The sequence below is a fragment of the Gasterosteus aculeatus genome, chromosome 8 (assembly GCF_964276395.1).
Source record: "Gasterosteus aculeatus chromosome 8, fGasAcu3.hap1.1, whole genome shotgun sequence".
Taxonomy (NCBI): Eukaryota; Metazoa; Chordata; class Actinopteri; order Perciformes; family Gasterosteidae; genus Gasterosteus; species Gasterosteus aculeatus.
Window position 1 is genome coordinate 18,840,135 of NC_135695.1, and position 14,324 is coordinate 18,854,458.

Here is a 14,324-nt window from a genome sequence, read left to right on the forward strand (position 1 = left end):
GTGCAGCTTCACAGACACTGGGAAAACCCGCCGGGTGCTTTTTTTCACGTTTTGGTCACATTTTCTCGCTGTGGTTCTGATTCAGGCGCGCTGAGGTCGTTCCTCCAGGAAGTGGCTTCAGCCGCCCCAACGCTGCCTTTCTTTTATTACCACATTCCAGCCGTCACCGGTGTCACTGGTGAGTGTCACCGATAACAGATTTTTTTCGCTGCTGCATTTAGAAAACGGAGCGACTGTGATTCTTTTTTTTTTTTTTTTTCAGTGCCAGCGAGAGATTTGTTGGAGGGCATCCAGGAGCTCATCCCCTCCTTCAGAGGTGTGAAGTTCAGCGGGGCCGACCTGATGGACTTTGGCCAGTGCATCAGCAGCAGTCCACCTCACTGGTCCTTCCTGTACGGCGTGGACGAGGTCAGCTCTTCCTCCACCTCCTCCACCATCCACAGCGTCTTATCTCAGCCGGCTTAAAACAAAGTTTCTTCTTTCTTCTTCTTCTCCCGTAGCAACTGCTTGCAGGTCTGGTCATGGGGGCGGACGGAGCGGTCGGCAGGTCGGTGTTGGATTCCCGCGTAGCGCTTCATCTCTTCCCGTACTCTCTGCTTCACGGTTTTTCACCGCGTGTTTCGTTTATCTGTCTGCAGCACTTACAACTATGCGGGTTGTCATTTCAACCAGCTCATGTCCGCGCTCAAGGACGGCCACATCGACCAAGCCAGGAAGATCCAGGTGCCGTCCATCCCAATCTCTATCTGATATTTTTTTTTACATTTATGTAGTTTGCTGACATCTTTTATTTATTTAATTTCCGTGCGTAGTTCAAGATGCAACAGGTCCTCAGTTATGCCATGAAACTTGGTAAGCTACGTTTTTTTCACACATTATCTTTTGTTGTGTCACTCACTTTTTTTTATTTATATATTTATTTTTTTAAACCGCCTTATTGTGATTGACAGGCTTTGACGTGGGCGTGAACAAGCAGCTGATGAATGAGCTGTCGGGCTTGAACCTCGGGGCCCCCCGGCTCCCTGTGACGCCGTGTCCTCCAGATGCCGCCGGGCTCATCGTGAAGAAATACCACCAGATTTTTACCGATTGTTGAAGTGTTTCAAACTGGATTGTTAAAATCCCAGAATAACTGGACTCGCCACCTTTACACCTTTAATCAAACCCTGCTGTGTGTCTCTCCTTGATGGTATTGATATTATAACGTGATGAATTTTATCCAAACCTCTAATTGATATATGGATTTTTTATTTTTTTTTATGTAAAAAGAACTAACCCAGTGAAATGTTACAATGATGTCTTAGGTCAGTAGAATGTTTCCCTCCAGGGAAAGTTTAGCTTTATTTTTATACTTTTAAAAAGCACAGTTATAAAAAAAACAACAACAACTGCTGTTTGAATCCGAGACAGACGGCACGTCGATGTGACCGTTGTTTCACAAAAGAATAAACACTCACAGAAAAGGGAAGACAAGATTCCAGTTGTTGGACGGGAGCATTAAGCGCAGATTCAGCCTGTTCTCAGTTAAGAATTCGTATCTTATGCTAGTAAATGGATACTTTTTGAAAGGGACACATTCTGTGTAATGAATTACTTGTTCTTGGTATTGTAAGTATCAATCACTACTTTCCTCCCAATGAATGCGTTGATCCATGTGTTGTATCAGTTTATTAAACAGTTTATTAAATCTGTTGTGTTTTTGTGTTTTTGCAGTTGACGTTTGGTTGCTTAAGATGTTGGTCCTTTAAGAACTAATGTTCTGTTGGCACTTTTTCAGATGAGTTTACAGATCAGATGAAATTTAGCTGGTTCTTGACAAACCTCATCAGTGGAATGATTCTCCTGAAACCTGAATGTCACTGTTGTTTCAAATGGACCTACAATTCCACGTTTCTGTGCACAACAAAGCACTGAATACACAGAGTTCACAAAGCTATGTGAGAAAGATGCATCGCTCAAACCAGCCTGCCCTTTGTGAGACAGACGTTTCTGAACTCTGCAGCTCAATGTGAGACTCAAATCCCAAACTACTTTTGCTTTTTCCTGCCATGTTTTGTCACAAGTTGCCTCTTTAATAAGACATCTGGCTTCAAATCTAGTGCAGCGAGTAGTCTGTGGGTGCTTTGGAGAAAACCACCGCCAGGCTGAATATTCCTGTGTGAACTTCTGTGTGTGTGTGTGTGTCCTAGTCAGTAGTTACCCTGTGCTATTGGAGGTGGTTAAGATGAGCACTATTTGACATCAATGCAGTACTCACTCAATACTCACACAGGCATGTAAAGCAAAGCCATCATTCTTATGAAGCTCCGCTATGACGACACACACACTTGGCATGGTTCCGTTTCCTTTGTTGGGACTCGCTGCGCAGGTACGGGACTGACGCCATGTCTTCTCACCCGTCTTCTCTCCTATCTGACAAAAAGGAACTAGTTTTCTCTCTCGTCTCAGTCCTCTCCGTCAATGCCGTCGCTCGCCTCGGTTCGATGTCAGACAGGCAGCAGACGTGCTGTGTGGCGGATGGGCCGGTGGGGCCGGCGGGGTCACGCGGTGAGGTCACTCGGTGGGGGCCTGCAGACCGTCACAGCGGCTCCCTGTGGACGCAGCACCTGTCTCGCCCACGGACGATAGGACAGAGAGGCTGTGGAAGGGCTGGTGACGGATTAGGAATGCTGTGCAAGTTGCTGTGGTTTGTGCTTTAGAGCTCAGAGGTTCTCTGTGCGGAGCTCCTCGCTCCATCTGACACTTCAGCACAACAGCAAACCAGCTGATTTAACACGAGATGGCATATTGCAGCCATTTGAATGTAGTAAATTCCTTACCACGAATAAATGGGAAAAGCTTTTCTCCCTGAGGCTTTTCCCCCCAAAAGTGACCAATACTGCCCTCCACTGTATGTACTTTGTACTCACAACTAGATGAATTGACTCATTTTGAGTATTGAATGCCTCATGCGCAAGGAACAAATGCAGGATTCGATGAGTAAGAGTGATCTCATTCTGTGCGGTAAGCAGAATTGAAATGGAAAGGTGACACTGACACAATGATTCAAGTCAAGCAGTGTCTCCTGGTTTGTGGGGATGGCATCATTTATCAGAAAAAACACATTCAAGAGATTTTGTTATCTTACTTACTTAGTAAGATAACACTGTGGCCTTCTTGGAAAAGGGGGATTTAATTTACTTTTATCTTGGTACTTTCTCGATGTCACACCGCACGTTCTATATGCACATATACATATTATAACATTGCCAGAAATAATTAACCCCCGAATCATCATCACTTATCAAACGTATTGCATTTAAAAACATAAGCATATTAATTAAACAAATCGGTCTAACCAGCGATATGTTTTCTAATTATTAATTGGTTAAAATCGTAATACAACCGTTAAAATTAATTCTGTCGTCAGTAGGAATAATTGCAGTGCGTTTATTAGCTTTCCTCCTTCAGTCGCACCTCAATGTCTTCTTCAATGGATGGAGACATGGACCTCAAACCACGTATTTATTCATTCAATGTTTAAAATGACAAATAAGTAATGGGGCGAATACACAATACAGTAATACAGCACGACATTAAACACATTAAATAAAGTACGAACTGTCACTGTAAACACAAACAGACGCGCTGGACGGAACGACTCTAAGCGCGGCGAGAGGTCGGAAACATTTAGCGGTCGCACGCAAAGCTCCCCGGCGTTTCCGGCCAGCTCAGCGCGTCAGCCCTCTGCGGTGTTGTCAGTTTAACAGCCCGTCAGACGCTTTCGTTCCGCCGCAACGTCCAACCGGGCCGAGAGAGAGAGAGACACACAGAGGAGACATGGTGCTGCTGACGATGATCGCTCGGCTGGCCGACGGCCTTCCGTTAGCCGCCTCAATGCAGGAGGACGAACAGGTGAAAACAGCACCTTTTGTGTGTTTGTGTGTCTTTGCGTGTACACGCGCGTGCCAGCCCGTTTGCTGTTGTCACTGCGGCCCGTGAACGCCTCTTCGACGGGTAACAAATGCCGGACTGACACGTTAGCTGACGCCGGGCCCGTCGCCGTGTTTCTGTTCCTGCCGTCGCGTTAGTCCAGATGTTGCTCGTAGAGCTTCACCCTCGGGTTGTGTGAGGCTTTAAACGCGGCGCGGTCGGAGGCCCTCGGACGTGTGGATGTGGATGTTTGTGTCGCAAAACGAGGAGGGTTCGACTAATCGTGCTCTCTTTCAGTTCTGATCAAAATTAAGTGGGCAACATCTCTTTAAAAGCACAGTTGAATATCTTTTTTCCAGTAGTACATTCCTAAATTGCGGGTCAATAAATATATATTTTAGATTTTATCTGATCACTTAAACTCGCATAAGAAACTGGAAACTGTTGAAATCCTATTTTTGACAACACGTAGCAACGGTGTTGCCTTTACTTCTACTGTCCACCAGATGGCGCTGGTGTGTTTATCGACTGTACAATCATCTGCTCGGTAAACGTCCTGCTTGTTGTTTTTGAAACACCAGATTTAAGCAAATTCTTAGTTTTATTATTTATTTATTCATTTATTTTTAAAGAATACCTGTTTTAGTATCAGATTGTCCTGGTTCCGATGCAACGTCCCCTTGTTTGATTGCATCCTGCCATGAACCCTTTCGGCAACCACCAAAAAAAAATCCCAAACATAAACTCAACATGTGAGAAATGTTCTAATGTTTGGCATTGTGACATGTCAAGCTGTTGCATTCTGTTTGAGCATGACTTACCGGGCGTCTAACGTCTTTCCCTTCGCTCTCTCGTTTGCTCACCCGAAGGGAAGTGAAAAGGTTTGTTTTTGTCTCTCCGCTCTGTGCTTCCACGTCATACGTGTGTCTGTGATGCTGTGAACAACGTGTCATTTGCTTGAGTCAACCACGCGCAGGAAATTGATACCGTCCAAATTCTGACCACAAAAAAAAAAGAAAATTGCCTCTTCAGTCGCAGTTGAAGCATGAAACTGTCTCTCAGTAGTGTTTTCTGCCAACTATTTATTTCCCGCACACTTTCAACTTTACTTTTGCAAATAATGTGAAATCTGGACTGTTGGGCGGTTGCTTTTTTTTTTTTGTCTGTCTTGTGAAACTTTTCGGTCATTGATGTCTCTTCCGCTGCTACATTTGCTTGTGCAACATAAAATTCCTTATTTCCTGAAATTCACACGTAATTCCCTGTGTGCGATGCGAGCGAGCCGCGTGGTCACCGATCTGCTTCGTGTTCTCCGTCTGCTCAGTTGGGTCGCGACCTTCAGCAGTATCAGAGTCAAGCTAAGCAGCTCTTCAGGAAACTCAACGATCAGAGTCCCACGCGCTGCACGCTGGAGGCCGGCTCCATGTCCTTCCAGTGAGTACCAAGAATAATTCAGAAAAAGACCATTTGTTTCTAAGTAAGTATTTCTGCAATGGTTTCCTGACACTGTTTGTGTTCTCCTTGCAGCTATGCCATAGAGAAGGGAGTGTGCTATCTGGTGCTGTGTGAAGCCAGCTTCGCCAAGAAGCTGGCTTTTGCTTACCTCGAAGACCTGCAGGCAGAGTTCCATGAGCAGCACGGCAAGAAGGTCCCCACGGTGTCCCGGCCTTACTCCTTCATTGAATTTGGTGAGAGAGCCAGGAGACGCTGAACTCTTGAAAAGTTAATAATAATCGGGATAATTATTTTATAATGTAGCATTAAAATGGCACTTCATCCTGATTTGGCCTGGATAAATTAAGGAGACTGATTTTGTGTTTGTAGTGACACTGCAGACTGATCTCGCTCCCCTTTGCCTAGATTCTGCATTTCATAAGTTTTTTTTGTGTCGCTGATCGACTGGCGTGAGATAAATCTCGATCTCAATGCGAGTCCGCGCTGAATGAATCCTCGTTCTTGTCCCCCCCAGACACCTACATCCAAAAAACCAAGAAGTCGTACATTGACAGCCGAGCGAGGAGGAACCTGGGCAGCATCAACACGGAGCTGCAGGACGTCCAGAGGATCATGGTGGCCAACATCGAGGAGGTGCTGCAGAGAGGAGAGGCTCTCTCCGGTGAGTCCTTCCCTCGCTGAGCCATTGAAAGTGACGGCTCCTCCTCGCGTCCACGCCCGGGATCCTCCTCTGATTTTCCTTTTCCGTCCTCGCCTCCCCGTTTTGTCTTCTCTGCAGCGCTGGACTCCAAGGCCAGCAACCTGTCCAGCCTCTCCAAGAAGTACCAGAGGGACGCCAAGTATCTGAACACCCGCTCCACCTACGCCAAGCTGGCCGCCGGCGGCGTGTTCTTCATCATGCTCATTGTCTACGTGCGCTTCTGGTGGCTCTGAGAGGGGAGAGGAACGAGGTATCGAGGTAGAGGATGAGTCCGCACACACTAGAAGCCGGACACCTGCTCTTAATAAGACTTTGCAGACACACCACCGCCCGTCTGCTTCTCACCTGTCCCGCGGACGTGTGAGCGGATTACGAATGATTACATAATGTCGGTAGCGGTTGTTGGACGATGGGATGGTAGTTGGAGCCGGAGGCGAGTGGAGGGTGGTGACCGTGTCGGTCGGTCGGTGGGTCGATTTGCTCTGTTTTTGTAGGTGATTGGTTTTTAAGTGTGGAGAGGAAAATGAAGAGGAAAACAGGTTTCCAAAGCTGTACTGTAACAGGACTGATTTAGTCATGCCGATGTCTAATAACACCGAAGGAAATTGAAAAAATGAACTGACATGATTCTCTGCATCTGCATTTGTTAATATTATAATCACAGTAGCGATGACTTGACAGGCCTCAGCATACAACATGTACAACACTTACAAAGGGTTAGAAAAGCTGGGGTATTTATAAGGTTTGGCAAAAAAAAAGTAATTTAAGTAGACTATCTTTTTAAAAATATAGAATTCAAGCATTGCATTCCCCTGTGTATAATTTTGCAGCTTGTCTTCAGCTATTTTGGGAGAATGATGTTGTTTTTATTATTGCTGAATGGAGGCTAGTCTGTTTTTTGGGGGGGAGGCGGGTCGGCTCATTTAAAGATGCTAAATTCAAAATTCAGTTCATAAATGTTGCACCAAACCACGGCGTCCAGAGCAGACCATTAACGGCCACGCCCTCTTTGTGTGATGTAATGTAACAAACCACACAGCCCGTCCCCCCCGTTAGCTCCACCCACACAGTGGTTGTTGTTGTTGTGTACACTACTAGCGCTGTCAGCACTGGTGGCTGCTTGCCGTCCGCTCCACTGTCGCCACGTTGGGGCAGATTCCTCAATCACAGATGCTCTCTGAATTTTACATTTAGCCGCTTTTTTAAATCGTATGTTTCATCAGTTAAAATCAAACAGTAAAATAACAGCTGGAGTTTGTCTTCTCCGCCGGTGGTTAAGGTGGGCTTCATCATACGAAGAGAACAAAACACCCTTTTCACAGCAGCTGCTTTGAGATAAAAACACAGGTGTAATTGACTGAATTAATTATGCTCATAACAGGACCATGATTATTGTTATTAATTACCCGTGTTCATCCTGCTGTGTCATCTCAACCAGCTAACAGGATAAATGACAAGAAAGATAACCGGGAGGTCTGTGTGCACAATTAGTACTGATTCAACCGTCTCCTCTGCTCTAGCCTTCATCATAACTACGGGCAACGTGCCATATAAAGTTCATATACGTTTAGCCTATTAATGACTATGTCTTAATTGTAAAATAGAGATTATTCGTTGTTTCTTCAACCCCCGCCTACACCTCCAACAACCCGGTACAGTCGCTGACCTCAGCAGAGTGCATCCATCCTCCTTTTAGCGTCTCTCGCGCCGCGACCGTGTGGGCCAACACCCTCCATACAAACCAACCAATGTCTAGTCTGGTCCTTCTTTTCATTTTGTGTACAGCGTCCGTGTGTAGACTCAATTAAAAGGTGAATTCAGGCTGAGAGACGTGGGGGGGGGGGGAGCTCCTTCTCCTGTTCTGTCCATTGAATTCTTTTCCATATTACGGTCCATTTCTGTTATCAGTACCGTGTATATCCATGAATAAAATCATTTGCACAAATCACGCTTCCTTTCTGTCGGGGGACCTTCAACAGATGTGTTTTAATCTGAAAATGGATTGAGGTGTTCGCATTTCAAAGTTTGGTTTAGCCATCCATCCTGAATACACTCGGGTGCAAATGGACACTAGTTTATATTATTCTACCGATCCTGATGCTGAAAGGCATTTCAGAGCTTTTCCTTTGTCTGACTAACACACACTATGCAAAACACTTTCAGTAAGAACGCTTTTAGAAAAGCATAATCGACCACGACTTCTGAGAAGAGCGCTCAGTGAGTCAGCAGCACCGCCAGGTGTTTCCCGCACACATTTAGGCTTCACCCTCATGGTGTTTGCCACCAGGCGCACAGTCTGACGACGCCACTCTTGGCCAGCAGGTAGAGCGCTTTGCTCACTATTGCACTGATGCAGTTGAGGAAGGGGGGGAAAAAAAATGCTCTAAATCATTCCGACTTGCAACTTCTGCTGCTGACTGTGGCTTTCTGCCCGCTGAGCTCCAAATCATCGGCTTTAAACGGACGGAAAAATACAGGCTGCAGCCTCTGTGATGAGGGAATGGAAGGGAAATAAAAAAGCTGCACATGTATAGCTGACCACAGTAGATGCAACAAACACCAGCAGGCTGGCTCGTCAACCTGAGGTAGAACAGGAAATGTCAGGGGAGAAATGAGAAGCGGCAGAGGGTTGCGTGCCAGAAGCAAACCGCAGGGCACAGGCTGACCTTTTCACCTCTTGAGGGAAGTAAGTATTTGTAAACTTGACTTGTGACTCTTATCTTCCTTTATAATCTCCTTCCACGAGAACTTCTTTTTTTTCTCTCAGACCTTTCTATTACCTCACTGTTGAAGTTGAAGTTCACCACTTATTTGCACAATTAATTCTTCTCTACTTTTTAATCGGTGGATTTCTTCTTTTTGAGATGCATATCTGGAACATCGATGCAAATTTGATCACAAACAAATTTGCATCGATGTTCCAGATATGCATCTGAACCCGACGAGTTGACAGCGTCAAACGCCACGAAAGTTTCAAGCAGAATAATGAAGGAAACGCTGGATTTGTTATTTCCTGTGCCACACATTCTGTTCACGTTTAGAGAAGCTTCTTCAAATGGGCAAGATTTTGACTTTTGTGTACAACGACATAAAAAGAAGGCCGAGTACCAGAGCAAACTGTGTGTGTCACAGTGATTAAAGAGAGGACAGTATACCTCTCTCTCGCCCCAGCCCCTCTCTCCCCTTCCTCTGCAGGTTACCATGGCAGCGGCCAGTGTGTGACAGTCATGTGAAAACGAAGCAGATTGGATTAAAATACTTTGTGTGATCGAGGGTCAGGAATACGGCGCATGTACTAAACTCACACAGCCCGATTCAAGCGCACGCACGACACGCCAAGTCACAAAACCCGGACAGGTAGAAAGGCCGCGGTGCCTTCCTAACGTTTGTTTTAAAAGCTGCTGTGTGGTGCAAAACTCTCATTACCCGGCCTTGATTAGGTTTCCTGTGGACGGCGCTGCCGCAACGCCGTCCACGTATGCGCTCCACTTCTCCTGGGCCTTGTGTAATCTTAAAGAAACAGGACCTCAGAACAACGCGAGCTCGGCCTTGACCTCCAGCCGCTTCGTCTCAGCGGGACTGGAAAAATCCAGCCGGCAAATTCACACAAATCGAGAGAGTCTCAGTCGTGTTTCCCGCAACAAACGACCCCGATTGAGCGTCTGATCTCATTAAGAGGAGGGTCGACGTGAGGGGTCTGTCGCACTCGGACAACTTCATCTACTCCCTCCTGACGGTGGCGAGACCTTGATCTCTTGACAGGATTTGACAAAAAAAAAGAAAAAGAGACACCCTCAGATTATTCAATTAGCATGCAAAAATCCCATTGGTTAAAAACAGACCTAGTCTGGGTCAGCAAGGCATCGGCACTGTAAAGGCTTCTTTGACCCAGTTTTGACCTTGTTTCTTCAAATAGGTTCTACACGAGGAGCACAAGTTTTAACTTAAAACTGTCAACTACAAATGAATTAATCAAAGCACAAAACATGAAAGGATACACATGGTATTAACAACCAGCAACTAATGCAGACATATAGACGTCTTTGAAGATTCTAACAGTTTAGTTAAATAAAGTTGGCAAATCTGTGGGACTTTGGTTGCTTTCATTGAATTAGTTGTTGAAACATTTCGAGTGTCAAATGTCACACTCGTGGAAATAGTCAGAGGAATTTCACAACTTTTTATTCAAAGGTACATGTGGTCCACAAAAAAGGAAGTTGTGTCCATCGATCACCTGTAATAACCATGATAAGAAATGTGTGTTCCATCGCATATCAAACCAGCTTCCCACCTCATTCCAGCTGCTTCCCTGTCTCCTTCCTTTCATCCTCTTCCCTCAAACTCCCGCCTGGTCCAATCACGGCGCAGGGAAGCTGCGGAGACGGCAGCTGTACGGCCGAGGAGAGAGAGTCATAAAACGCAGAAGGCCGAAAGAGGAAGTCAGGGGAACCTGGTGAGTTATTGCCCCCCAAACGCACACACTGGGTCCTGGGAACAGGGAACTTCTCACAGGGGGGGTCGGTGTGGCGTGTTTTGCACAGGCCTGGACCTGCTCTGCACGCCGTGTGTTCTTTATCACCTCATCGCAGGCGGAAGATGAGCCCCGCACACCATACCGTCATAACATTACAGCAGTCTATCTAAAAAAAGAACACACTTAACTCAGTAATAAAACAGATGTAATAAAAGAAACTTTTTTTTTCCCACCACACATACCCCCATACCTCACATTGAGTGCTAGGACCTTAGGGTGTATAACCTCACCCAGCATTTCCCATCCATCTCCACCAATTTCTCCCTATAGATAACATGTTGGTTTATTAATAGTGTCATATCTGATACACAAGCATGCACACGCACACAGTGCGGAGCTTTGCCTGTGAGAAAGTGAGGAATTCCATCCATGCCTGTTTTTTTGCAGCTTGTGAATTTATGATGCAATTAACCCTGGAAGATACAGCAAGCACACTCACTCTCTATTTCAGCGTCTGAGTCAAACACGCAAACATGCAGCGAAAAATGGCCTTCAGACGTATTGAGCATAAAGAAAATGCTGGAAATGTGTCAGTTTGTCTACATTGTGTATTGATTTTATGCATTTTCTTTTCCCAGGTCATTTTGAATTGTTATACATTTGGAAAATCACAGTTATCTGTCCTTTTTCCACATTTTTAAACCAAATTATTTGAGCATTTGAGCACTTAAATCAACACAAAAAAACGACAATGAAAAACTGTCAATTCATGACAGTAAGTGACCGTTAAAATGAAAATCAGTTTAATTTGGTTTCTATGACAGACAAATACTGTAAATATATATGTATCAGCCCACAAACATATTTATAACATTGTACTGATTTACAGAAATGGACCGTAATATGGAAAACATTCAATACTGTGATTTTTACGTGTATTTCTTCAAGAAAATACACCGTGTTTGAATTCTGTTCATCTTTCACCAGGACCTCTCCTCTCCCGGCTGTTCTCATCCCGTCAGTGCGGCAGACATCAGGGACTGTATAGCAGATGAGTTTGACCTACTGCCCCCCTCGGGCCTCAGGGAGGAGGGCATGGCTCCAAATGTGCGTGTCAGTATTTTTGTGTGTTTATGTTTTGGCGCATTGCACAAGTGTGCATACATGTGTGCTTAAATCTGGGTCTTCTAATGTATTTACGTTGAGACGACCTTGGGTGTGCGTTGGTGGGACTGAATTTGCCCCCACTGGGACTTTTCCCAAAACCATATATCAGCAGTGGATTACATGCAGAGGTCAAGTCCTGCACTAAACCCCCTTCAGTTAATCAAGTTAATCAACAGCTCCCAGTTTGGGGGACTGTTTTTTTTTTTTTGATAGATGTGGTTATTTTCGCATGTGGAGACTCAAAATCATTATTTTATATTTTACTTGGGTGAAGGCTGTTCAGTGCCCTGTCACATTTGTTGCCACGTAGGTCAGTGTTTAGGTTGTGAAACCATGATTTACACAGTTGCGGTCATCATGCCAATAATGAGATGGAGCTGAATGGAGCTGCAGGAGTCACCGATCTGTAGCAACAACTCCAAATCTCATTCCTACCAGACAATAGTTGAAACATGTTAGTCAGTGAGTAGTGTTATAAATCCCTTGTTTTCACGCCTGTGCCACTGTATTCACCCCTGAAGCACATTTCTAGATCGAACTGTTTGCGCTTTTCAAATTAGAATCTTGCATGCATGAGTGCATCGTGTGTGTTTGCATGTTTGCGCGTGTGTATTTTTGTGTATTCAAAATCCGTTTTCTAATCGCAAACCATCTCGTTGGCTTGAGTTTCTAGAGAGGCGACATGCTCCTCTGCACAAAGTCTGCAAGGAACACGCTAACAACGCTCTACTTTATCCTGAATTTGTTTGTGACTGAGGGAGCTGGGAAGCGTGGCGGTGTTGTGAGTGTGCATGCGTGTAGAGTAGAAACCATGCACAACGCAGATGACACGGCCAGGACCGTTATTTTCCCACAGCACAATATAAATAGCTTGCTAGTGTGGGGTGACGGTGGGCAGGCAGGGGCGCACGAGGGAGGATCCCGTCCACACACAACCACACATTCCCGTTCCACCTGGCCCTGGCAGGGCCCTGTAGGTCAATTACAGGCTGTGCTCACACACACGCACACACACAAACACACACACACACATCCCTCCTCCTCCTCACACCTTTTCTCCATCACCTGTTTCCTCACCTCTGTGCCAACTCCCCGGCCCTCAGGCGGAAGGTCTCTGCCCACATCACGCTTGGTCACATCGGGCCCTCGCGCTCGCTGACTCTCCACCTTTGACCACGGTGGAACGCCGTGACGCACACATTAACACCAACACACACACGCCTCATCTTGGTTTCTCGCATGAACTTACTAGCAAAATCCCTGCTTTCCTCAAGGAAGGTGCCATCTGCAGCGAGCTACTTTAGTGTAACGTTTGCTATGTTCCCAGAAGCTGCAGCGCACCAACTCACGATGTCCTCTGCAACGTGCTGCTAATTCATCAGCCCGACAATGATTTCTCGGCTTAGTTGAATGTGTGGTGAATCATAACGATTCCGCGCAGTGATTACACTTTGAAATCACACGTTTTATGTGTGACTATTCTGCAGCAAATTACAAAAAAATTAGGCCGGTAAAAAAAAAAAAGGGGGAATGTTTACTTCCCACCAAGTAAATGATTACACTGATTCAGCGCCAATGTGTGCTCTTTATAAAGTGTGTGATACTATCTACCCCGGTGTTGACACTCGACTCATATAACTTCAAGTTCACACAGGAAAAATGATTTACTGTGATTAAATATTTGGCAACCCTTAAATCAGCTCTGCATCTCTGCGTAAGTTACACACCATGTGGCTTTTCATCTTGATTACGTGGCTCCAGAGGCCAAACCTGCACTGTTGATGGTCGAGTCAAGAAAATCCGAAATTGACGCGATATCCTCTTTGAATCCTACTTGTCGTGGCCGCAGAGCGAATCCCCGCCTTCTCCTCCCATTGCACAAATCTATATGCTGCTCTTTTAACAGCACTTAGGGAGAAAGGAGGCAATAATCAAGCCTAAAAATACCCCCTTCAGCTTCCTGTCCCATATCTGCTTACCCAGTAAAGACGGCATTAGACAGCCGAGGCTTCCGTCTGCTGAGCGCCCGGGGTCAAATAAAAACTTCACACCCGAGGCCTGACGTTCGTGAATGTCCGTCTCAGCAAAGCCAGGGCAGAATGCCTGCTGGTCAGCACCCGTGTTAACTCAACCTGATCTCAGTGCATACGCAGTTGCTCAAAAGGTTCCCCAAATGCCACAATGCAAAAAAAAAGCCTTTACGGACTGTGCATGAAAAGCATCGGGACAAAGAAACACAACTTGCCTGGGTTTTGTGCGTCTGTTTGTGCTGGCGAATGGGCTGTCACTTCTGAGAAAAGTGAATCGGCCGCTGCCGCTACTAATTATAGAAAGGCATCGTATATACACCCCACGCTGCCATCGCACAACGTAAAGGCCCGGTGAGTACTCCTTGAATTACAGGCACTGATTCGGTTTCCCATGGCTATCAAGTTGGGGGAATATGGCGTGTTTTATGGTTAAGGAGAGCGCACAAGCGCACACACCCATGCCCTCTCTAGCGTAATCACTCATTACTGTCTGCCCTTTGCATCCACGCTGTGAACGCTATGTTCTGCAGCATGAATCTACACGCTGACAGCTGGAGACGCCCGGACCGATGAGCTGCGAATCAGC

At 45.8% G+C, this 14,324-nt stretch overlaps 2 protein-coding genes and 2 long non-coding RNA genes across 7 annotated transcripts in view; 3 read left to right on the forward strand and 1 right to left on the reverse strand.

Annotated features, from left to right (window-relative positions):
• The window catches only part of npl (N-acetylneuraminate pyruvate lyase (dihydrodipicolinate synthase)), a 64,619-nt gene extending 62,932 nt beyond the window's left edge, over positions 1-1,687 (forward strand). For all 4 annotated transcript variants that reach the window (XM_078108563.1, XM_078108561.1, XM_040185375.2 and 1 more), the window contains 6 exons: positions 86-178; positions 263-408; positions 501-547; positions 639-723; positions 813-852; positions 951-1,687. In XM_078108563.1, coding sequence (XP_077964689.1) covers positions 86-178; positions 263-408; positions 501-547; positions 639-723; positions 813-852; positions 951-1,096 — 557 coding nt within the window. In that variant the 3' untranslated portion in view covers positions 1,097-1,687. The remainder of the gene's footprint in view (positions 1-85; positions 179-262; positions 409-500; positions 548-638; positions 724-812; positions 853-950) is intronic.
• On the reverse strand, positions 1,654-4,840 carry LOC120824483 (uncharacterized). Its single transcript, XR_013468651.1, has 3 exons — positions 4,734-4,840; positions 4,550-4,619; positions 1,654-2,606 (listed from the first exon to the last, which is right to left on the reverse strand). It is a non-coding gene; the product is annotated as an uncharacterized LOC120824483 (long non-coding RNA).
• On the forward strand, positions 2,436-8,012 carry sec22bb (SEC22 homolog B, vesicle trafficking protein b). The gene is made up of 5 exons (XM_040185377.2): positions 2,436-3,894; positions 5,237-5,346; positions 5,440-5,600; positions 5,882-6,028; positions 6,146-8,012. The coding sequence occupies exons 1-5, from the start codon at positions 3,820-3,822 to the stop codon at positions 6,298-6,300; spliced, it is 648 nt and encodes a 215-aa protein (XP_040041311.1). The 5' UTR covers positions 2,436-3,819; the 3' UTR covers positions 6,301-8,012.
• A 595-nt stretch (positions 8,013-8,607) lies between these two features.
• LOC120823441 (uncharacterized) lies at positions 8,608-11,735 on the forward strand. The gene is made up of 3 exons (XR_013468652.1): positions 8,608-8,753; positions 10,436-10,520; positions 11,529-11,735. It is a non-coding gene; the product is annotated as an uncharacterized LOC120823441 (long non-coding RNA).
• Positions 11,736-14,324: the final 2,589 nt, after the last annotated feature.